Here is a 25918-nt window from a genome sequence, read left to right as displayed (position 1 = left end):
GGGCTGCCTCCTGTATGCCCTCTACCAGGGATTCATACCTAATATTGTAACCAGGGAATGTACCAGCACCAGGAATCAAATTGGTGACCTCTCAATGCCTGGGAGGACAGTTTAACCAACTGAGTCACACAGGCCAGGGACAGGGCCAGGGCCATAGTTTTTGTTTCTTCAGTTTCTTCTGGGATATCTTTTTTTTCTTCTGTGCAAACTCCTTTTCTGGTTTGGGAACAGTCTGCTCTTTTTCAGTAAGGATCATCTCAGTGTCGTAGAGAGGGCTGGAGTATGGGTTAATTCGCCCATGAGCTCTGTAAATTCTATGCTGCATCTTGGGAATTTTGTGCACCTGAATGTGTTCAATGACCAGAGAATATACATCTAAACCAGTGTTTCCCAAACTTCTCTCGTGATGAGAATCACCTGGTGGAGTTGTTAAATACAGATTCCTGAATCCCAACTAAGAAGTGCTAAACTAGAATTTTTGGGAACATATAGGTAAAATTGCATACCTAACTTAGTGCTCTGTATATAAAATCTGTCTTAGAGCACTAGTTAAGTATACAATTTTACCTATATGTTCCCAAAAATTCTAGTTTAGCACTTCTTAGTTGGGATTCAGGAATCTGTGTTTTAACAACTCCACCAGGTGATTCTCATCACGAGAGAAGTTTGGGAAACACTGATCTAAACCCTTAAGTTCAGCATTGCTCTCTGCATTTTTAAGCATGTGCACCAAAAATTCAGCACTCTTTTTGGGCCACCCTGTTTTGTGTCCAGCCCCACTGTTTTGTCTGGGCACACCTATCAACTCCACCATTGTAACGATGGAATGGTACATATTGCTTCTGTAAAGAGACGTCCTTCAGATACTTGGTGGCTTTTTGAATATGCATACCTTTGATGGCCTGGGCAGTTTCACAAGTATTCTTAAAGTGAACGTGAAGTTTTGAACATTTTGATGTGCATGATTTTGTGGGGCTTTCTGGGTCAAGTAAATAGCAAACTATTTTCAGAGGTCACCTCTGACTGCTTTCAGGAAGAGCTACTGACTCAAATAATATTGTTGACCAGTTTCAGATAATAAAGGTTAGAAAAGCTAGACAAAACAAGATTTATTTAGGTATCTAAATCTGAAAGATATTCCCTTAAAAACTCAAACTTTGCCCCCCCCCCCTTTTTTTTTTGTTAATCCTCACCTGGAGGATATTTTTTCCATTTTTAAAATATATTTTATTAATTTTTTACAGAGAGGAAGGGAGAGGGATGGAGAGTGAGAAACATCAATTAGCTACCTCCTGCACACTCCCCACTTGGTATGTGCCCACAACCAAGGTACATACCCTTGACCAGAATTGAACCCAGGACCCTTGAGTCCGCAGACCAATGCTCTATCCATTGAGCAAAACCGGCCAGGGCTTTTCTATTTCTTTCCAGCAAGAGTGGAAGGGAGGGAGTGAGGAAAAGAGATAGAGGGGGAAACATCGATGTGAGAGAGACTGGTTGCTACTGGCTGCCTGCCACACATGCCCTGACTAGGGGCAGGGAGTGAACCCACAACCCATGTACATGCCTTTGACCAGACCCCTCAGTGTGCAGACCAATGCTCTAACCACTGAGCAAATCAGACAGCGACAAACTCTGCCTTTTAAAAATATCTGATTCTTACCGAGACCGGTTTGGCTCAGTGGATAGAGCGTCGGGCTGCGGACTGAAAGGTCCCAAGTTCGATTCCGGTCAGGGGCACATACCTTGGTTGCGGGCATGTCCCCAGTGGGGGATGTGCGGGGGTGTGCAAGAGGCAGCTGGTCGATGTTTCTCTCTCAGTGACGTTTCTAACTCTCTATCCCTCTCAATTCCTCTCTGTGTAAAATCAATAAAATATATTTTTAAAAAATAAAATGCTCAGAAATTAAAAAATAAATAAATAAAATATCTGATTCTTCACCCTAGCCTGTTTGGCCCAGTGGATAGAGTGTTGGCCGGTGGTTGAAAGGTCCTGGGTTCTATTCTGGTCACGTGCACATGCTTAAGTTGCAGGCTCAATCCCCAGTAGGGAGTGGTCAGGAGGCAGCCGATCAATGATTCTCTCTCATCACTTAATGTTTCTATCTCTCCCTTTCCCTTTCTCTCTGAAATCAATAAAAAATAATAATAATAAGTAAAAATATCCAATTCTATCAAATGACATATAGGATACAAGTATAGCAATTATGTTCTCAAATATGTCTATGTCTGTGTGTGTGTGTGTGTGTGTGTGTGTGTGTGTGTATGTATATGTATATAGATATATATTTAGAGATACATAAATATGGTACATATTATATGGTCTCAGAAATATTTGTTATATAGACTTGCTTATATATCTCTGAAAGTCAATTCATTTAGTGCTTTTGGAGTTCTTGTACCTATGCAGAATAAAATATTTCCTAGATTTTGCTATTTTTTATTTATTTTATTTATTTAAAGTTATCTATTTTTGAAAGTATAGATGTCCCCCTTTTTTCCCATTGACCCCTTCAACCCCACACCTACCTAGATTTTGCTATCCTAAAGTTCTAGTTAAGCCGAAACCGGTTTGGCTCAGTGGTAGAGCGTCGGTCTGCAGACTGAAAGGTCCCAGGTTCGATTCCGGTCACGGGCATGTAGTACCTTGATTGCGGGCACATCCCCGGTAGGGGGTGTGCAAGAGGCAGCTGGTAGATGTTTCTCTCTCATCGACATTTCTAGCTCTCTATCTCTCTCCCTTCCTCTCTGTAAAAAATTAATAAAATATATTATATAAAGTTCTAGGTAAAAGTACAAATAATATTAATAGTATGGCCAGTGTGGCTCAGTGGTTGAATGTTGACCTATGAACCAGGAGGTCACAGTTCCATTCCTAGTCAGAGTACATGCCTAGGTTGTAGGCTTGATCCCCAGTAGGGAGTGTGCAGGAGGCAGCCGATTAATGATTCTTTCTCATTATTAATGCTTTACCTATCTTTCTTTCTTCTCTTAAATCAATAAAATATATTTTTGAAAAAAAAATACAAATAATATATTAATGTTTATAGGAGGTTTTTTTTAGTAGAGTTGGAAAGCTTAAGAGAGTACTTGATGCAACCTTTAGAAGTTTATTTTTAATTAGAAAATAAAGGTTGTATTATAAAAAATTTCATCAATTTGTTAGTGATTTGGGAGGCTAGGTGAGAAGCTGGTGTTATATATAATTGTTTATATCAAAATAAACACCAGGTAAATTAAAGATTTAACATTAAAAAAGACAAATACAAAGTTATATGAAGAAGGCATATGTGAATGTTTGTATATTTTTTTAAAAATTTATTTTAGCCCTGGCCAGTTTGGCTCAGTGAATAGAGCATTGGCCTGGGGACTGAAGGGTCCCAGGTTCGATTCCAGTCAAGGGCAGGTGTCTTGGTTGTGGGCACATCACTGGTGGGAGTTGTGCAGGAGGCAGCTGATCGATGTTTCTCTCTCTATCCCTCTCCCTTCTTCTCTGTAAAAAATCAATAAAATATCGGGGGGGAAATTTTTTTAGAGAGAGAAAGTAGGGGAGAGAGAGAGAGAAACATTGATGTGAGAAACATCCATCGACTGCCACCCTCACATGCACAACCTGGTTATGTGTCCTGACTGGGAATCAAACCTACATCCCATCCACTAGTGTATGGGATGACTCTCCAACCAACTGAGCCACACTGGCCAAGGCTATTTTTATACTTTTAAGATGTGAAGATCTTTCTACACATGATATCCAATCTATCTATTAATAGAAGAATTTGACCAAATTAAAATTAAATATTTCTGTAACACACAAACAATAGACAAAAAAGCATAAGCATAAAGTTAGAAGCCAATACAGAGTGCAAATATTTTCCACATATATAATAATAAATGTTCTAATTTCTCTAGTTGAAAAAGAGCTTTTACAGTTCAATAAGAAGAAATAATACTTGTGTAGGCAGGCAATTAAAAGAAAAGGAGTATATATAGTTAATACATAATTAAAAAGACAAAACATAGATAAGGCACTGCAGATGTAAGATGGAGCTACATATATTTAAAAGGTGCCACATATACCAAAAGGCATATTATATATATATATAAAATAGGTGATACCAAGTAAAAATACATATATAAAATACATCAATTTTTTAAATGCAAAAAATTTTTGTTTACTTCTCAGAATGGCGCAAACATTTAGAAGACTGATAACACCCATTCTTGGAAAGGTAATGGGGTAATAGTTATATTGTTAATAACAGTGAAACTTGGTACAGCCATTTAGAGCTTTGTTGAAATACATGGAAAGATGCTCCACTATATTATAAACTGGAAGAAAGAGAAAGCTCAAAAGCATTAGAGTATGTAGTTGAAAAAGTATATGAGACTACCCTGGCCAGTGTGGCTTGGTTAGAGAGTTGTCCCATAAACCGAAGGGTTGTGGGTTCGATTCTCAGTCAGGTCACATACCTAGGTTGTGGGATTGGGTTTGATCCCTGGTTGGGGTGCATCCAGGATGTGGGGGCTGATTGCTGTTTTTCTCTCACTTTGATGTTTCTTTCTAAAATCAATGGACATATCCTCAGGTGAGGATTAAAAATATACATCTCAGACTAATATCAATTTTCTTTTATTAGAATTAGGTGGTTAATTTTATGTCACTTATTGTTACAATTTAAAATTTAAATCTGATATTTTTTAAAGGCAACTTCACAATTTTTTTTTTTTTTTACAGGAGATTACATGCTTGATGCAAAGCCAAAAGAAATTTCAGAAATTCAACGTTTAAATTATGAACAGGTAAAACAAACAATTTTTATTATATTAAAATATGTCATTTTTAATTTAAAGATATAAAACAGTCTCTGTTTTATATGAATACTAGAGGCCAGGTCATGAAATTTTTGCATGCAGGGAGCGGGGGTGTCCCTGCATCCTCTCCCTCAAGATATGTCTGACTGCCCGTTTAGGCCCGATCCTACAGGGAGGCAGTCAGATATCCCTCTCACAATCCAGGACTGCTGGCTTCCAACTGCTCGCCTGCCTGCCTTCCTGATTGTCCCTAACCACTTCTGCCTACCAGCTTGATCACCCTTTTTAACTACTCCCCTGCCAGCCTGATTGATGCCTAACTGCTCCTGCCAGCCCGATTGTCCCTAATTGCCCTCCCTGCTAACCTGGTCCCTCCCAACTGCCCTTCCCTTTCAGCCTGGTCCCCCTGGTTAAAAAAATATATATATATATTTTTACCAGAAATTATAATGTAAACTAAGAGCATGTTTTTCCCAGGTTTACTTACACAAGGCAAAATTGTATTTGTGTGTTTCTATGACAGTTTTTAAAATGATTATAAGTTGATTTTTTTTAACATATTTTATTGATTTTTTACAGAGAGGAAGGGAGAGGGATAGAGAGATAGTAACAACAATGAAAGAGAAACATCAATCAGCTGCTTCCTGCACACTCCCTACTGGGTATGTGCCCGCAACCAAGGTGCATGCCCCTACCCGGAATCGAATCTGGGACCCTTGAGTCCGCAGGCTGACACTCTATCCACTGAGCCAAACAGGTTAGGGCATCGTAACATTTTAAAATGTATAATACAGTAATCCTAACTGTATTCACTCTGTTTTGTAACAGATCTCTAGAACATTTTTATATTGTAATACTGAATCTCTGTACCCATCAAACAATTCCTCAGCTCTCTTTCCCTCCAAACCCCAACCATCATCATGCTATTTTCTGTTTTCATGATTTTGACTACTGTGGATATTTCATGTAAGTATAATAATGCAGAATTTGTTCTTTTGCAATGGCTTATTTTATTCAGCATAATGTCCTCAAGTTTCATCCATATTATAGCATATAATAGGATTTCCTTTTTTTTTTTTTTTTTTTTTAAAGCTGGATAATAGTCTATTGTATGTATATACCACATTTTCTTTACATATATGTCAATAGACATGTGGATTGTTTCTACCTCTTGGCTGTTGTAAATAACGCTGCATTGAACCTGGGTGTACAAATATCTCTTCAAGAAGCCGCTTTCAATTATTTTGGATATATACCTAAAAGTGGAAGAGGCCTTCTTTGACTAGAAACTTTTATATTTAGGCTTCTTGGTCTAAAATTGGTCCCTCACCCCTGTCACTCTGTACATCCTTGTCCTGCTCAATTTTTCTTACCAATACTTGATATTATATTATGTATTTACTAGTGGCCTGGTGCACGGATTCATGCACATTAAAAGAAAATTAATTAGAAGAAAGATTTGTGCAGTAATTACATTACTGCAAAAAATTACATGTCAAAATAGTATATATAATATAGTATTATAAAATTAAAACGTGGGAAACAAGATGGCAGCATAGGTAAACACCTGAAATTGCTGCCTCACACAACCACTTCAAAACTACAACTAAAAGACAAATGAACATTATCCAGAAGCACAGGAAGACTGGCTGAGTGGAAATTCTACGACTAAAAAGAAAGAGAAAAGCACACTGAGACTCAGAGGAGCTGCAGAAGTAAAGTGCAGAGGCATGGAGGCACTCACGGAAGGGGATGGCAACTTAGTACGTGGTTGTCTTTCCCAATCTGGAGGGAGACACAAGCTCCTGACTGCTCTGAACTCCAGTTCCAGGCAAAACTCGGGGGACCCAGACTCATACTGGGAGAAACTGGTTTATCTGGCGTCAGTTGGAACTCAAGAGGTGCTTGCAGCAATTATCAAGGGACACTGAGACCCGGGGCCTCTTTGGACAGGGCTGATGATCAGCCATTGCTATTTGCTTCGCTCTGTTGATTCCCTGAGACCTCACCCCACCCAAGCTGTGCACAGAGGTTTTTGCATATGAATGGCCCGGCCCTTTGAAACCAAAAATTACCTAACAAGCTGCAGTTGAGTCAGACACCCAGAATATCCAAAAGAAGGCCCAAGTTCCCACAGCAGCTTGCGTAGCTTCACAGCTGGGCCTCATCTGGGCACCTACAAACCCCAAACAAAGAAGAGGAATCTGCAGATCTCTCTGTAGCTCCTGCTGGGTGGCCTCAGGCAGAGGCTAAATTAGCACCTCCATATTGGAGATCCAGGAGCCAGTGTGCCCAGGGATCAGAGTGGGACCATCCAGATTACAACTCCTCAGATCCATAAGAGACACACTCAGGGGGCAGACTCGGTGAGCACCAAAGCCCCTCTGAAGCAAGTCTTGCCTCATAAGGGTGTCTCCAGCACAGAAGTTCTCCCATCATAGACACAGCTGATTCTCAGAGCCAATTGGCCTGGAAGCCAATTCCTCCCAGTGATACCAACAACAATCAAGGCTTAACTACAACCAGACTGTGTACACAGCCCATAAAGTGGTGCACCAAGAGTGTCCAACAGAGGTAACTGGGGAGACTGAGCCACTGGGCCCTATAGGACACCTAGCACACATGGCCACACTATCAACACAGGGAAGCAGCGAAAATGCAGAGACAAAGAAACAGGTTACAAATGACAGAAATGGAGGAAAGCAAATTACTGGATATAGAGTTCAAAACCACAGTTATAAAGTTTTTCAATAATTTTCTAGAAACAGCCGATAAATTTAGTGAGACCCTCGAGGATATGAAAAAGGACCAACTAGAAATTAAGCATATACTGACTAAAATAAAGAATAATATACAGCCAAAACCAGTTTGGCTCGGTAGATAGAGCGTCGGTCTGTGAACTGAAGGGTCCCAGGTTCAATTCCGGTCAAGGTCATGTACATTGGTTGTGGGCACATACCCAGCAGGGGTTGTGCAGGAGGCAGCTGGTCGATGTTTCTCTCTCATAGATGTTTCTGGCTCTCTATCCCTCTCCCTCTCTGTGGAAAATCAATGAAATATATGAAAAAAATAAAATAAAATAAAAGAATAATATACAGAGATCCAACAACAGACTAGAGGATCTCAAGTATCAAATCAAAGATTTGAAATGCAAAGAAGTAAGAAATACCCAACTGGAAAAGCAAAAAGCAAAAAGAATAAAAAACACGAAGATAGCTTAAGGAGCCTCTGAGACAACTTCAAGTATACCAACATCCAAATTATGGGGGTACCAGAACAAGAGAGAGAGCAAGATATTGAAAACCTATTTGAAGAAATAATGACAGAAAACTTCCCCCACCTGGTGAAAGAAACAGACTTACAAGTCCAGGAAGTGCACAGAACCCCAAACAAAAGGAATCCAAAGAGGACCACACCAAGACACATCATAATTAAAATGCCAAGGGCAAAAGACAAAGAGAGAATCTTGAAAGCAGCCAGAGAAAAACAGTTACCTATGAGGGAGTACCATACGACTGTCAGCTGATTTCTCAACAGAAACTATGCAAGCCAGACGGGAGTGGCAAGAATTATTCAAAGTGATGGAGAGCAAAAACCTACAACCAAGATTACTCTACCCAGCAAAGCTATCATTCAAAATTGAAGGTCAGATAAAGAGTTTCATAGATAAGGCAAAGCTAAAGGAGTTCATCACCACCAAATCAGTATTATATGAAATGCTGAAGAGTATACTTTAAGAAGAGGAAGAAGAAAAAGGTAAAGATAAAAATTATGAACAACAGCCAAAACCAAACTGGTTAGAGTGTCAGCCTTTGGACTGAAGGGTCCCAGGTTCGATTCCGGTCAAGGGCATGTACCTTGGTTGCGGGCACATTCCCAGTGGAGGTTGTGCAGGAGGCAGCTGAATGATATTTCTCTCTCATCGATGTTTCTGACTCTATCCCTCTCCCTTTCTCTCTGTGAAAAATCAATAAAATATATTTTTTTAAATAAAAATAAACAAAACTGAGAATTCTTTAAAAAAAAATTATGAACAACAAATACATATCAACAAGTGAATAAAAAATCTAATGAACAGAATAAACTGGTGAATATAATAGAATCAGGGGCATAGAAAGGGAGTGGACTGACAATCCTCAGCAGGGAAAAGGGTGTGGGGGATGCGGGCAGAGCCTGGACAAAAATTGTACACCTATGGATGAGGACAGTTGAGGGGGGGTAAAGGCAGAAGGTGGGATGGGAGCCAGGTGGAGGGGACCTATGGGGGGAGAAAAGAGGAACAACTGTAATAACCTGGATAAAGATTTATTTACGAAAATTAAGACACGTGCGATTTGTACCAGTGAGAGCTTTATATATATATCGGGCATGCATAAGTCAATGTTTATTTTTAAACTACCAGTGCATATCATAATCACTGGCTGGTTGGACGGATGGATGGTCTGTCAATTACCCTTTTATATATATAGAATATATTTGTTTCCCACAGTAGCATTAATTGTATGAGATCAGGAATTTTGTCTATTTTATTTTATATACATATATTGTTTTTTAATCTTTACTGTTGAAAGTATTACATATGTTTCTTCCCCCTTAACCCTTTCTAGCTCACCATACCCCCACCCCAGGCCTTTACCACATTATTGTCTGTGTTCATGGATCATATATATATATATATATATATATATATATATATATATGCTTACCAGTTGTTTGGTTGATCTCTTCCCACCCACCCACCCACTCACCACACTTTCCCTCTGATATTTGACAGTCTGTTCGTGCTTCTATGTCTTTGAATCTATTTTGTACATCAGTTTATTTTGTTCATTAGATTCCATATATGAGTGAGACCATATTATATGTTTAAAACTCAGATTGGTGTCTGGCACATAGTACATATTAATAAAAATCAAAAATGGAAAATTAGAAGGAAATGTCCTTGCATTTAAATATCTTCTTTATTGCTATTTCCTTTTCTTATTGTTATCCTTTCCTTTTCTGTTTTCAGAATATGAGTGATGCTATGGCAGTCTTGCACAAATTACAGACAGGCTTGGATGTAAATGTGAAATTCACTGGTGTTCGAGTGTTTGAATATACACCAGAATGCATAGTATTTGATCTTCTTGATATTCCTTTGTACCATGGGTGGTTAGTGGACCCTCAGGTAAGTAGAAAATTTAAAATTTTATAAACACAAATTTAGTAAAATGCTATTACTTTGGCAAATTAATTTGATTTATATTTTCCTATACTTTTTAAAGAGTTTTCTTTTTTATTTTTTTTAATCAGAGAGGAAGGAAGAGGGAGAGAGAGAGAGAAACATCAATGATGAGAGAATCATTGATCGGCTGCCTTCTGCATGCCCCACACTAGGGAAGAGCCCAAAACCTGGGCATGTGCTCTTGATTAGAATCGAATCTGGGACCTTTCAGTAGACAGGCCAATGTTCTGTCCACTAAGGTAAACCGGCTAGGGCTGATACTTATATTTTTGTTTTTACCTGGAATGAGCCAAATTGAGAGGTTAAGGAAGTGATCCCCCAGACTGTTAAACCTGCCTAAGCCCAAGAATTCTGAGTATCCCTTCAGGAAGTTAGGGGCCAACTCAATTAGGGCCATACCAGCTAGGCTTTACTTGTGTTTTATGAACCTGATTATACATTCTTTTTACACAAATGAAATTTTAGATTTTAAGACTGAGTTTATAAAGATGTCATTTCTCTTTAAGTTATAGTTTTAATACAATTTCAAGCAAAATCCCAGCAGATTTGTGGGAGCAGTTTTAGAATGTGAAATTCATATGAAAATACAAAGAGCTAGGAATAGAAGCCAAGAGAGTCTTTTAAAAATAAAACTATGTTTTTATTGATTTTAGAGAGAGAAGGAAGGAGAAGGACAGAAAGATAGAGAAATATCAATGTGAGAAAGAAGAATCGATCAGCTGCCTCCTGCACACCCCCTACTGGGGATCAAGCCCACAACTGGTCTTATGCCTTGAGAGGGAATTGAATCAGCCATTTGGTGCATGGAAACGCTCAAACAACTGAGCCTCACCAGCTAGGGCAAAGCCAAGATATTCTTGAAGCAGAATAAGTAGGAACAACTTACTCTTCCAGATGCAAAATATTTTAAAGATTAAGAAAGACTGTGAATATATAGACAGAATTAGGGCACTGTAAGGTAACAGGGGAAAGGTAGTCCTTTCAATAAAAGGTGCTAAAACAATTAGATATGTAAATAGTTAGCCAGTTTGATAGCCAATTCAGATTTCTAATTAGATAGCCAATTAGAAAAAATGAAATTGTTTCCCCCAGATCACACTATATAATTCTATTCTGTGTGCACTTATCTTTTAATTGTAAAAAAATAAAATTATATAATTTGAGAATGTTTTTAACATTGATAATGAAAAGATTCTAAAACAATTCACAAATGTATTGACTATGAAGAACATAGGTGGCACATGAGTACATTAAAATTGAGAATTTGTATTTGTCTAAAGAAATTCCTAAGAGAATGCAAATGTAAGCCATGGAGTAGAAGATGATCGCAACTTACATTAGGATGAATATCCAGAAAGTATACCAGTAAAGTGCTCCGAGAGGTACTTTTTTAAAGGTAGGCCATCCAGTAAAAAAAGGAGCAAATGATTTTAACAGGCATTTCACAAGAATCTATATGCAAGTGGCCAGTGAACATATGAACTAGCCATCCAGGAAATGCAAATTAAAACCAAAATGAGATACCACTCTACACATATCAGGATGGCTAACATCTAAAAGTCTGACAATACGAAATGTTGGATCAGATATACATTGTATTCTCATTTTCTGCTGAAGTAATGTGAATTGGCTGTATACCTTAGAAAGCAGTTTCAAGTTATCTAGTAAAATTGAGGATAGGATATCCTAATACTCAGAAATTTGAAAATGCGTATCCTAGAGAAATTCTTGATATGTGGAACAGGATAAATGTACAAGAATATTCCTAACTATTATTTGTTGTGGTCCCAACTAAAAACAACTTAGGTAGCCATCAAAAGATGAAATATTGCCGAGACCGGTTTGGCTCAATGGATAGAGCGTCGGCTTGGGGACTGAAGGGTCCCGGGTTCGATTACGGTCAAGGGCATGTACCTTGGTTGCGGGCATATCCCCAGTAGGGGGTGTGCAAGAGGCAGCTGATCGATGACTCTCATCGATGTTTCTAACTCTCTATCTCTCTCCCTTCCTCTCTCGAAAAAATCAATAAAATATATTAAAAAAAAAAAAAAGATGAAATATTATAGAACAATGAAAAAGAACAGTTCCATACAACTACCTAGCATATTATATATTTGATTTATTGTTTGTGTTTGCTCCAGAATATAAACTTAATGAAAGCATAGAACATCTGTTTTGTTCTCTGCTGCATCTGCAATTTCTCTAACAACACCTAATATATAGTAGTGTATAAAAGGCACCCAATGAATTAATTGAATGAAATATTAATATAGAGATTCAGCCTATGAAAACTTGAAATTTTGTATTGTTCATTGTAGGTATATAGAAGTACAATTGATTTTTGTACATTGATCTGGTATTTGTTATTCTAGTTGTATTTAATGGATTCCTTAGGGTTGAAAATTCAGGTTCTTTGGAAAGACAATGAAGTTGACTCATTAAAGAAATGCTCTAAACAGTACAAGTGTTAAGAAAAAGAATGAAGCCCTAGCTGGTTTGGCTCAGTGGATAGAGTGTCAGCCTGCAGACTGAAGGGTCTCAGTTTTGATTCCAGTTAAGGGCACATTGCCCAGGTTACAGACTCGATCCCCACTGTGGGTGTGCAGGAGGCAGCCGATCAATGATTCTCTCTCATCATTGATGTTTCTATCTTTTATCCCCTCTCCCTTCCTCCCTTCCTCTCTGGAGAAAATCAATAAAACATACATACATACATATATATATATATATATATATATATATATATGTGTGTGTGTGTGTGTGTGTGTGTGTGTGTGTGTGTGTGTGTGTGTTTAAAAAAAAAGAGCCGAAACCGGTTTAGCTCAGTGGTAGATCGTTGGTCTGCGGACTGAAAGGTCCCAGGTTCGATTCCGGTCAAGGGCATGTACGTTGGTTCCGGGCACATCCCTGGTGGGGGGGGGGTGCAGGAGGCGGCTGGTCGATGTTTCTCTCTCATTGATGTTTCTGGCTCTTGATCTCTCTCCCTTCCTCTCTGTAAAAAAATCAATAATATATATTTTTTAAAAGAAAAAGAATGAAAGTCTAAAAGAATTGTGCCCTCAAATTGCTTCTTAAGCATTCAAATTTTCATTTTAAGTGAATCAAAGCTGGAAGTCATACTCTTTTGTGTGGTTTATGTAGACTCATAGCCAAAAGATCCTCTTTCAAAGAAAAGGCCTTATTTGACTCTACATTGAAAGACTGACAAGCGAATACATTTATGTGCTTTTAGTTAATATGAAATGTTTAAGATATGTATATAACATTTTCCGTAATTCACTGCTTTAACTTTTTCAATTTACTGGTCTTCTCAACCAACCAATTCAGTTCCACTTGCATGGTTAAGAGGCTTTTACAAAACATGGTAGAATTTTGCAGGAATCCTATATAATAAAAGCCTAATATTCTAAATGTCTGGTCATCCATTCAACCAATCAAAGTGTAATATTTTAATGATATGCTAAGGCCGCTCAACTGCTTGTTATGATGTGCATTGACCACCAGGGAGCAGACAGGCTGGTCGACCAGTTAATATGATGTGCACTGACCACCAGGGGCAGACGCTCTGATGGTAGGTTAGCTTTCTGCTGGGGTCCAACTGATTGAGACTGAGTGAGTCAGGCCAAACATGCCGTAGAGCCCTCCTGTGGTTCCTCCCTGGCTGGCCAACCTCCTGTATCCCGCCCTGGGCCCAATTGTGCACCAGTAGTCCCTCAGCCTGTGGCCTGCACCCTCTCGCAATTCGGGACCCCTTGGGGAATGTTGAAGAGACTGTTTTGGCCAGACCTAGGGGACCTACTGGTGCACAAATTTTGTGCATTGGGTTTCTAGTAAAATAAATAAATTATAGCCTAGAGCAGAGCAGTTGTTCTCAAATTTTGCTATCTAGCAGTGGAATGGTCAATTGAGAAACAACTTGAGCCTGGAATTTTTTTAAATCTATCTATCTATCTTTCTTTCTTTCTATCTATCTATCTATCTATCTATCTATCTATCTATCTATATATAACTGATTTTTTTTTGTTTTTTTTTGGTTTTTTTTTGTTGTTTTTTTTTTACAGAGAGGAAGAGAGAGGGATAGAGAGTTAGAAACATCGACCAGTTGCCTCCTGCACACCCCCACCGGGGATGTGCCTGCAACCAATGTACATGCCCTTTACTGGAATCGAACCTTGGACCTTTCAGTCTGCAGGCTGATGTGCTATCCACTGAGCCAAACTGTTTTTGGCTCTTTTAAATCTTTTTAAAAAATTAATTTTAGAGAGGGAGGATGGGGTGGAGGAGAGAAAGAAACATAGATGTGAGAGAGATACATCAACTGGTTGTCTCTCACATGAGCCCCAACTGAGGTATGTGCCCTGACTGGAATCAAACCCGTGACCTTCCAGTGCACTGATGACACTTCAACCAACTGAGCCACACTAGCCAGGGTCTACATCTTTTTAATAAGCTTCTCAGTTTGGAAACTACTGTCCAGAATATTTCTTGTGCAGATATATGTTAAGACTATGGTATTTAAAGAGTAAGTATTCAAGAAGATCATTTGGATGGTGATAAGAAAGCATTGACCCTCTTATTTTTTATATCATTGTATTAATTTGTACTTGTTTTATTATGGACATATATTAATACAGTAGTACATGTAAATAATTTATAAATATATTTTAGGGATAGGAGGGCAAACAGAATAAGTTGTTGATACAGCATAAGTCTATTTTTCTTCAATAAACAAAGCAAAGTATAATAGAGAGTAGAGATGCCCAGTTTTATATTCCTATAACTTAAAATATTGAATTCATTTTTCTAGTCAATCTCCAAAGACAAATATTAAATAAGAATCATTAGGTAGCCGGGACCGGTTTGGCTCAGTGGACAGAGCGTCGGTCTGCGGACTGAGAGGTCCCGGGTTCGATTCCGGTCAAGGGCATGTACCTTGGTTGTGGGCACATCCCCAGTGGGCGGGGGGGTGCGGGAGGCAGCTGGTCGATGTTTCTCTCTCATTGACGTTTCTAGCTCTCTGTCCCTCTAAATTCCTCTCTGTGTAAAATCAATAAAATATATTATTAAAAAAAAAAAAAAAAGAATCATTAGGTAAATACTGTCCCTGATTAATATACATTAACTTTTCTTCAAGAAAATAAAGTTAGTTGTGTCTACTCATTTTCCCTATGCTTGGCTAGGAAGTAAATTCTATATAATAAAAGGCTAATATGCAAATAGACCGAATGGGAGAACTACCAGTTGTTATGACATGCACTGACCACCAGGGGGCAGATGATCAATGAAGGAGCTGCCCCCTGGTGGTCAGTGCACTCACACAGGGGGAGCACTGCTCAGGCAAAATCCAGGCTCAGAGCCAGCAAGTGCAGCAGCAGTGGTAGGAGCCTCTCCTGCCTCTGCAGCAGTGCTAAGGATGTCTGACTGCCAGCTGGGGAGTGGGCCTAAGTCATCAGTAGGACATCCCCCAAGGGCTCCCGGACTGCTAGAGGGTGCCAGCCAGGCTGAGGAGACCCCCCTCCAGTGCACAAATTTCATGCACTGGGCCTCTAGTAATAAATAAAATGGAAAAACTTTCATCTCATGAATTAGCATCTTTATATTTGCCTTGCCTTAACTGACAATATTTGTATTTTAGAAAAGAAAAAAAAAAAACTGAGCTTTTCTTATTTTTTTTCCTTAATGGTTTATTTTTTTTATTTTAATCACTTAAATGCATCTTTACAACTTTAAGAAATAAATTTGCATGTAATAAGCCCATTTAATTATTTTTTGTGTAATTGAAATACAGCTGAGCAATATTTTTCTTTTTTTTAAATTATTTTTATAATATATTATAGCTGTAAACAAAACTGAAAACAGTTGGGTGTTAATTTTAGTGTTGATTTTTTTCATAAATAATTTGTATCTTTAGTATTGTATTAGAATAAAACCCTAAAGAGTGACCTTGGTTTCTTTGTTATTTTTAATCTTATCATGATTAGTAAGACAGTCATTTGTTTTCTAGATGGATGACATTGTAAAAGCTGTTGGTAACTGCAGCTACAACCAACTAGTGGAGAAGATCATCTCTTGTAAGCAGTCAGACAATAATGAGCTGGTTAGTGAAGGTGGGTGAGTGCTGCTATTACCTAATTTATTCTTCGCAAAATAAACTGTTTGATAATTTAAGATCTTTCAAATGTATTAAAACAGAAATGTTGCTACTTATAGGAATTAAGTAATTTTTCATAAAGGTGCCAGTAGAAGGTTTTTCCTAAAAACCTTTTCACTTGTACAATGAGGCCTGGATTTTAATAAAGGTCTTTAGAATCTCTTGTTAGTTTTTTTTTGTTTGTTTTTTTTTAATATATTTTATTGATTTTTTTACAGAGGGGGAGGGAGAGGGATAGAGAGCCAGAAACATCGATGAGAGAGAAACATCAATCAGCTGCCTCTTGCACACCCCCCACTGGGGTTGTGCCCGCAACCAATGTACATGCCCTTGACTGGAATCGAGCGTGGGACCTTTCAGTCCGCAGACCAACGCTCTATCCACTGAGCCAAACCGGTTTCAGCTCTTGCTAGTTTTTTTTAAATCCTCACCCGAGGATATTTTTCCATTGATTTCTTAGAGTGAGGGAAAGACAGAGAAATATCCATATGAGAGAAACACATCAATTGGTTGCCTCCTGTCTGGGCCATGGAGGATCCTGCCCTTGACTGGAATCGACCCCGAGACCCTTTGGTCCACAAGCCAATGCCCTTATCCACTGAGCCAAACTGACTAGGGCCCTCTTGTTAGCTTTGATATGGTAAATTACTCAGGGGTAACTGATAATTGCTCTTTTTAAAAATGATGATTATTTGGGAGTACTATGTGAACCTTATAATTCATTCTGAATCCTTCAGTTGACTGAGTATCATGATACTCAGTGTTCATTTTAGTAGAGCTCTGCCTTGTTTCAGTATAACATAGTATAGTAAAGCTCCATTCTTTTTTTTTTTTTTACTGATTTCAGAGAAGGGAGAGAAAGAGAGAGAGAGAGAGAGAAAGAGAGAGAGAGAGAGAGAGAGAGAGAGAGAGGGAGGAGGGGGGGAGATAGAAAAATCCATGATGAGAGAGAATCATTGATCAGCTGCCTCCAGCACGCCACCTGCTGGAGATTGAGCCCGAAACCCAGGCATGTGCCCTTTTTTTTTTTTTTTTTTTTTAAATATATTTTATTGATTTTATACAGAGAGGAATTGAGAGAGACAGAGAGTTATAAATGTCGATGAGAGAGAAACATCAACCAGCTGCCTCTTGCACACCCCCCACTGGGGATGTGCCCGCAACCAAGGTACATGCCCTTGACCGGAATCGAACCTGGTACCCTTCAGTCCGCAGGCCGACGCTCAATCCACTGAGCCAAACTGGTCCCGGCTAGGCATGTGCCCTTGATTAGAATTGAACCCAGGACCTATTATTCTGCAGGCTGATGCTCTATCTACTGAGCAAAACCAGCTAGGGCTAAAACTCCATTTTTAATCAAAGTATACCTTTGATCATTCAGTTATCCTAATCCTTAACTAATTAAAATTGCTAAATTTGTCACCAAAGAAGTAATTTCATATTTTTCAGCTGTGTTTCAGTCATTGAAGAGAAGGAGAAGAATGCTGTCCAGAGTCATAGCGTTTGGATATTTATACCTTCCCCACCACCTACTTTACTTTTTTTAAGAAGTATTTTATTTTACTTTTTAAATATATATTATTGATTATTTACAGAGAAGAAGGAAGAGGGATAGAGAGTTAGAAACATCAATAAGAGAGAAACATCAATCAGCTGCCTCTTGCACACCCCCTACTGGGGATGTGCCCACAACCAAGGTACATGCCCTTGACCGGAATTGAACCTGGGACCCTTCAGTCTATAGGCCTACGCTCTATCCACTGAGCCAAACTGGTTAGGGCTCACTTTTTCATAAATATGTTCAAATTCTGAGGTTGCTATTCTCCTCGCTTTGTAGGGAAACAAAAGGAAGAGAAATCATAAGTAGGGAGTGAGCTTCAGTTTTTTAGGTACAGAATTCTTTTGCATGTGGTATTCGGTATATATTATTATTATATATACTAGGGGCCTGTTGCAGGAAGATTCCTGCAAGCAGCTGCCACAGTCGCTGCCCGCCCCGCCCCGCCCCGCCCCGCCTGCACTTTCCCTCTGGCAACCACCTTGCTTTCCGCTTTTCCTCCCTCTTCTTTCTATGCTGTCTTCAGTCTTCACTCCTCCCTCCCTTCATGTATGCAAACTAACCATCATCTTTGTTGGGTTAATTTGCATACTCACTCTGATTGGCTATGGGCATAGTGAAGGTACAGTCAATTAGAATTTTTCTCTTATTAGTGTAGATTACTATTATTGTGTTTTATTTTATTTTATTTTTTTAAAAGATCTCACACATTTATTACTGAACCATCCTACTATTGCAGGAGGGGGGGAAAAATCAACAGAGCAAAATCACAAGTCCATTAATTCTCCAATTAAAATGCTCCAACTGTCCAGACAGTAGCGTCTTTTCAATCATTTAAAGGTATAGGCAACCTGGATACAGCATAGATATGTGAGTCATCTCTCATGAGTGAGTTCTCATAGGCCCAGTTTGGTTCTTCTCCAATGTCTCCTCTTCGAGTTGTACCTGATTTTATTACCAGTTTTCATCCGAATCCATTGGGGAATGGGCCGATTCTGCTTTTGTTTCTTGGCCAGGAACCTCTTGATCCTGAAAGTCTTGTGGGAAGACATGGTGAGGGAGAGGCGAACGCGCGCACCTCGATGGCGGAGAAAGAGAGCTATTATTGTGTTTTAAAAAAATGAAAACTAAATTACTATAAGAGTATATGAGAATATATAAAAGAAGACATGTACATGAACCCCATACTATAATGATTAATCAGAACCCAACTAATTTTATTACACCATTATCCATAAGTTTAGCAAGAGGCAAGTAGCAAGAAAACACACAGTATTTTAATTGAGGCTTATCTTAGTCTTCTACTTGCATTAAACGCATAAGTAAATACAGAAGGATATTGATCATTGTTTTGCATGACAGCTCTTTCATTACAACCTAAGGCAGCAAAGTTTAAATTTTAGGGGGAAGAGAAGGAACAAAATATTTGTTAAAAATATTTTCTTACACTGGCTGGTTTGACTCAGTGGGTAGAGTGTCAGCCTGTGGCCTGAGGGGTCCTGGGTTTGATTCCGGCCAGGGGGCACATACCCAGGTTGCAGGATTGATTCTCCCCAGTGGGAAACATGCAGGAGGCAGCCAGTCAATGATTCTCTCTTATCATTGATGTTTCTGCCACTCTCCCTTTCTGAAATCAATAAAAAAAATATTAAAAACAAACAAACATTTTCTCTAGCTCTAGCTGGTTTGGCTCAGTGGGTAGAGCATTGGCCTGTGGACTGAAAGGTCCTGGGTTCAATTCCAGGCAAGGACACATACCTCGGTTTCAGGCTCCTCCTTGACCCAGACCCCTGCAGGAGGCAACCAATCAATGTGTCTCTCACGTTATATTTCTCACTGTCTTTCCCTCTCTCTTCCACTGTCTCTAAAAATCAATGGAAAAATATCTTCAGGTAAGGATTAAGAGAAAAAAAAAAAGAAACAGAAGACAGATCGATAAATGACAATAAAACATAAAAAAAACACACACACAAATATTTTCTCTCACTAGAACTTACCCAAGCTCTATACACAAACAAATGCACAATAGCAACAAAAACCCCAGTGCCTTTTTCACTTTTTTTACTCAACCTGATGTTACAACTATAATTATTATTATTATTATTTCTCTGACATTGATTTCCCAGGATAATGAAAACCAATAGCTAATTTATATCGTGTTGATAACTTGAGAAGAACATCCTGTTAAAAACAAGGAAGTAATTATCTTCTTTAATGGTATAGAATTTTCGGGTAATATATACCAGAATTTTGGGTAATATATATCATCGCTTATTCATCATTTATTATATACATTTTGTAGTGATGAAATTCTACATATCAGATTCCCATATCAAGGAAAATTATATATAGAATTCACTATAATTAAAAAACTAAACTAGTTTTTATAAGAAACTACAAGTGTGTAATCTACTAGAAATAATTGTTTAACTCCAATGGTTACTTGTATAAGGCACTAGAAATCTATAATAAAAGATGTCTAATTACACCGGACATCCTTCCGCACAACCTTCCGGATGAAGCTGGGGCTGCGAGGGAAGCTGGGGTCCCGGGTGCCAGAGGGAAGCCAGTGCCAGCAGCGGGGGAAGGAAGACCTACTCTTGCATGAGTTTTGTGCATTAGCCTCTAATATATAAAAAAAGAGGCCACAATAGACATTTTTACTTATAAGTAGCAATTAGCTTCCCTCCATCATTTTCTTTATCATATTTTCTTGGGTATAATTTTCTACTGAAGTGGTAGTTTGCTCTCTTTTCTATTTGGGCTGCAACTATAACTTTTCTTTTGAACCAATAAAATATCCAAAAGGTGATTATATTTTAGATATAATGCCTGAACCCACACAAAAAAATTATTTTCTGACATTAGTGTTTGAAAATATCTCTTAGTTTCAGAAATTCAATACTAAGTTAGTTTATCAAATTATTTTCCTTTATTACTAAAGAGCTACTAGAGAAGTTGAAAGTAATGAGTGCCTTAAAGCAGTGTTTCCCAACCTTCTCTCATGATGAGAATCACCTGGTGGAGTTGTTAAAACACAGATTCCTGAATCCCAACTAAGAAGTGCTAAACTAGAATTTTTGAGAACATATAGGTAAAATTGCATACCTAACTTAGTGCTCTGTATATAACATCTGTGTTAGAGCATTAGTTAAGTATACAATTTTACCTATATGTTCCCAAAAATTCTAGTTTAGCACTTCTTAGTTGGGATTCAGGAATCTGTTTTAACAACTCCACCAGGTGATTCTCATCATGAGAGAAGGTTGGGAAACACTGCCTTAAAGGATGTGAAGTTAAAAAGAGGGACAGTAAAGTTAGGCAAAAAGGAACAAAAATAGGTAGTAAGGTAAAAAGAAACTTGGCTTATTTAAAAACAGTATGATCACATAAATCTTATAATTCATTATTTATTACATCAACCTAACACTTTTATAAACAGCATTTATTGTACAGAGTACTGAGAAAAGAAATATTTACAGCCGTTCATGTTCATTATTAACATTTGTTTTGTACTGCAATTATGAGAAGGTGGAATGTGTCTGGCACAAAAATAAATCCTATACTTACAAATTAGAAAAAGAGCAGTTTAAAAAAAATTTTTTTTTTTTACTTTTTTTGGTAGAAATATAAAATCTGTGGTTTAAGAGGAAGAAAGCAAACAAAATTAAAAGTCCAGTCAATTGTAGAGGTGGCTTTAACACCTATGTTTTGTTTCTTTTTCTTTTTTATTTTATTTTATTGTTTAAAGTATTACAAATAGTACAGCCAAAATTGGTTTGGCTCAGTGGATAGAGCGTCAGCCTGCGGACTGAAAGGTCCAAGGTTCGATTCCGGTCAGGGGCATGTGCCTTGGTTGGGGGCACATCCCCAATGGGAGTGCAGAGGCAGCTGATCGATGTTTCTCTCTCATCGATGTTTCTGGCTCTCTATCCCTCTCCATTCCTCTCAGTAAGAAATCAATAAAATAGGTTAAAAAACAAAACTAATAGTAGTACATATATCTCCTTTTTTCCCCAATGACCTTCCTCCAGCCTCCCCTATTCCCTGGCCAGAGTTTGGTTTCTTAAACCAACTTGTCAACAGTAGTAGGAGTTTAAAATCTAAATCTAATAGATGGTCAGCACAGTTCAGCCACTACGGTAAGACAGGCTACAATCCACACAGACCCAGGCTACCCTCAACACCACCATTTAAGTGTACAAAAACTGATGTGTTTTTAAAACTAGTGGGTGGGAGGGAAAAACAGCCATTACATTGTCTTCCCAAGGTTCTTGAGGATAGAGTAGATGTTTTCAAAGGCTTCATAAATTTCTGCTCTGACTTTAGCACCTGGTAATACAACTTTTCCTGAAACAAAAATAAGGAGAACAATTCTGGATTTAATCATCCTGTAGATTAAACAAGGAAATAATTCTGACTCATAACTACTGAACTGTTGGTGGGTCAGCATTAGGCCTTCTAACCTTATTGGGAACTTCACATTGCAACTCCATACCATGTTCTGTATCTTGAAGTCCAAAAATTTGGCTTGGAAACCCAACTCTGTACAACTCTGGCATACTTTCTTCCTGCTAGTCTGGACCGGTCTTCATTCCTGGTGCCGGTGCACATCATATTCCCAGAATTAAAGATCAGGGCTGTGGTCCGGGGCTCCCTCATTCTCATGATCACAGTAGCAAACCACTTGGAATTATATGCAGTATTTCAGGCACGAAGTGCAATGGTTTTTAGGTCAAGTTTACAACCTAGATTTACTGTGGATACAATATTTTGCAGCTGTGGCATGATCTCTGAGCTCTCAGAGGGCTGTGTGGTGGGGGTTGTGAGTGAAGGGTACAGGTTCGTGATGCCTGGCTTGGCTGCAGTCATAGAGTCTGTGAGTGGAAGAGCTGAATGTCTGTCCTGAGTTGACCAAAAAAAAAAAAGTGAGGCTGCTCTGGAGTCACTGGGGACAGCAGCACCCACCCTGGAAGGCCTAGTCACATGGCTGGTGGCCCAGGCCCACACCATGGCAACCCTTCCCAACCCCTCTCAGGAAAATAATTTCTAATTTAAATTTATTTTCAGTGATATTACCTTATTATCATTATATTAATTTTCGCCCTACTTTATTATCATTAATAAATTGTAATTTAATGTAAATATTGCAAATAAAATATTTGAAGCAATGCAGATAGATAAACTGCTATATAATGCTTAGAATTGTTTCCCAGATTTTGTTTAATTGGTTATGAAAAGTTGAAACTAGCCGCAACCAGTTTGGCTCAGTGGATAGAGCTTTGGCCTGTGGACTGAAAGATCCTGGGTTCGATTCCGGTCAAGGGCATGTACCTTGGTTGCGGGCACATTTCCAGTGGGGGGTGTGCAAAAGGCAGCTGGTCGATGTTTCTCTTTCATCATGTTTCTAACTCTCTATCCCTCTCAATTCCTCTCTGTAAAAAATCAATAAAATATATTTATAAAAAAAAAAAAGTTGAAACTAGATTAGGTTTTGAATATTCCACTAAAATCACACTGTTTAAGAGTTGGTAGAAGAATTAGGAAACATTGCTCTTTATAGGTCCATATTACCCTGCTTTATGGTTTGGAAAAAAATACAATTCAGTTTGCATTTATTATTATTATTATTATTATTATTATTATTATTATTATTATTATTATTTTGAAAGAGAAAGGGAGAGAGAGAGAAAGAACCATTGATGTGAGAGAGAAATATGCACCCTCATTGGTATCAAACCTGCAACCGGGTATTCACTTTTATGCATGGGACGATGCCCAGTTAACTAAGCCACACCAGCCAGGGCATAAGCACTAAATTTTTAAACTTAATACCAACAGTTCTCCTGGGCTTCAGTCTTTCTTATAAGTAATTTTTTCCTGGAGAAAGTTATTCTCTCTGAGCCTTGGTCCTGTTCTATAGAAAGAAGTTCAGAAAGACCTTTCTAGTGTTGAATTTTTCAGAGAGAATGTGCTGTATTTCCATTGAATTTTTGTATCTTCTTGAAGGATTTGTAGAGAGCACATTGGGTGAGTGAGGTGTGGGCGGCCCATTTAAAAACATCTTTCTGAAGGAAAGGTTTGGTAACGCAGCGGTGGTACCTCTCAGCACAGGCATTCTACTTACTTTTAAAATGCTATCTAATATTAAGTGCTTTAGTATAATACATCTATTCTACTCAGTAATTTAGTACTTAACAAAGTAATAATAGTAATCGAGGGAGGTGACTATTTCTAAATGTATAAGCCTCAGAATTTGCAAATATTGCTATAAATTTCCTTTGGCTGTGACCTTCATATAACAATTTGCATTTCCCCTCCTATCTTACACAATTCTTTGGAATAGTGTGATATATTGATAATGTTTTACAACCACTTAGCAGCTTGGCTTGGTGTGGCTTGACAATAAAGGTGAGGGACGGGAGAGTAAGTGGAATAAACCTACAGTCTATAGCTGCCTTGGCCCTTCCAAGTTTATTTTCAATTTCTTATTGAGGTGTCAGTTTTTGAACACCTTATATTTGCACCTCTCTGCTCACTTATAAAACTTTTTAAAGCAGCAGTCACCAACTGTTGGTCTGTGGACCACTGGTGGTCCACGAGATCCAAAAGGTTGGCGACTGCTGTTTTAGAGCACTCTTCCTCCCCTCCTCCCATGGTTTCTGAGAGTTTTCTTCTGCAGTAAGGGAACAGAAGGAAGAAGAGAAAGATCAGAAGAAGAGAAATACAGGCTTTTAAAATATATATATACAGTTGATTCTCATTATTCACAGTAGTTATGTTCTGTAAAAGTGGATTTCATCTCATGGCACGTATAAACTAATTGCCAAAATTCTGTGGCACGCCAAAAATACTTTTTTTGCCAATCTGATATAATTTTCATTCACTATTGTGTTGGCTGTTATCATTTTTTTTATTTGACAATCTAAGGAAAAAGAGATTAATGCCCCCGATTAAATAATCAGGTATTGCTTGTTTTTTTGTTTTTGTTTTTGTTAATCCTCACCTGAGGATGTTTTTTCTATTACCCCCCCCCCTTTTTTTTTTCTTTTTTCAGAGAGAAAGGGAGGAGGAGAGAGAGAGAGAGAGGAACATCGATGTGAGAGAGACACATGCCTCCAGCATGCACCCTGATTAGGGGTACATGCCCTTGACTGGCAATCAAGCCCGCAACTCTTGCACAGGCTGACACTAACTGCTGAGTGTCAGAGCAGTTATTGCATGTTTTACCTGGCCAGAGCAGGTATTGCATGTTTTAAAAATTCTTGAGCACACCAGTTGAAAATCGCTGTTCTATAAAGTTGCTATGAACACTGAGTTAGTGAATATTAAACCATTGCTCCTACGGGAAACACAAGATTAGGTTCCTGTGAGCCTTTAGTCACAAGCTTTTCATCAACTGATAAATTCATAACCTTGTTTTATGTGCATTTCTGTTTAGAGACATTCGATATATGGTTGATTCAGTAACATTAAATGCATGGCAATCAGCACTATAACTCACCTGGACAAAGCTACAAAAATTTGTATATTCTCCGTAGGCCCATCACAGACTTTGTGCACTGAGGAACAGCAGCAAGCACTCCGTTGTTACACTTGGGGGCCATTTTACACAGTAAAAATCACTCCACCAAAAGCACAAAAATGTGAAGAATGTGGCACTCCATAGACTTGAAAAGGACACTTGTTCACAGTATGAGAGCTGAAACATGGCCTAGTGTTGCCTTGTTCAATTTCAGTTGGGAATGTGCATGTTTGGTGACTCATTTTTTTTGCAGCTTTGCACATATCCAGGAATGACCCTAAAAGTGAACAGCAAGTATTGATTTTGGAGTTAATAAATCTTAGCTAGTAGGCAAATTTTGCTATTAACAAGGATCAACTCTACATGTCTTTTAAATTAAACCACAGAAAACTTTTGTATATTTTATTATGTTTCGAAAACAAAAGAGATCACTTCTATTTCTGAACTTGATATGGATGGATGGATGGATGGATGGATAGATAGATAGATAGATAGATAGATAGATATAAAGTGGCATATGTTAGAGGAGATTAGAATAAAATGGCATCAGTTACCCACTGTTTTCTCTTCAATTTTAGGTTTAAGGCAAGAATTGAGCAGTTTGTGAATTTCAAATTATCTGGGACTTTTATTAAAATCTTAAGC

General features: G+C 38.3%; 2 protein-coding genes and 2 pseudogenes across 4 annotated transcripts in view; 1 reads left to right on the top strand and 3 right to left on the bottom strand.

Moving 5' to 3' along the window:
- The window catches only part of MINDY2 (MINDY lysine 48 deubiquitinase 2), a 62217-nt gene that overhangs the window by 16129 nt on the left and 20170 nt on the right, over nt 1-25918 (top strand). The window contains exons 3-5 of the mRNA XM_084873448.1: nt 4736-4800; nt 9824-9982; nt 16044-16146. Of these exons, the coding sequence (XP_084729574.1) occupies nt 4736-4800; nt 9824-9982; nt 16044-16146 (327 nt within the window). The remainder of the gene's footprint in view (nt 1-4735; nt 4801-9823; nt 9983-16043; nt 16147-25918) is intronic.
- LOC311611918 (large ribosomal subunit protein uL22-like) lies at nt 125-995 on the bottom strand (annotated as a pseudogene). Its single transcript has 2 exons — nt 676-995; nt 125-375 (listed from the first exon to the last, which is right to left on the bottom strand). The product of its transcript is annotated as a large ribosomal subunit protein uL22-like (transcript).
- On the bottom strand, nt 18580-19687 carry LOC311625244 (large ribosomal subunit protein eL39). Its single transcript, XM_084889335.1, has one exon. It carries the CDS (start codon nt 18798-18800, stop codon nt 18645-18647), a length of 156 nt encoding a protein of 51 aa, XP_084745461.1. The 5' UTR covers nt 18801-19687; the 3' UTR covers nt 18580-18644.
- On the bottom strand, nt 21973-23143 carry LOC311631470 (TATA-box-binding protein-like; annotated as a pseudogene). Its single transcript has one exon. The product of its transcript is annotated as a TATA-box-binding protein-like (transcript).

Source organism: Pipistrellus hanaki (genome assembly GCF_964339955.1).
Source record: "Pipistrellus hanaki genome assembly, chromosome: 1".
NCBI classification, from domain to species: domain Eukaryota; kingdom Metazoa; phylum Chordata; class Mammalia; order Chiroptera; family Vespertilionidae; genus Pipistrellus; species Pipistrellus hanaki.
Note: the sequence above shows the minus strand (reverse complement) of the source record. Positions and strands in the feature narration are given on the sequence as shown.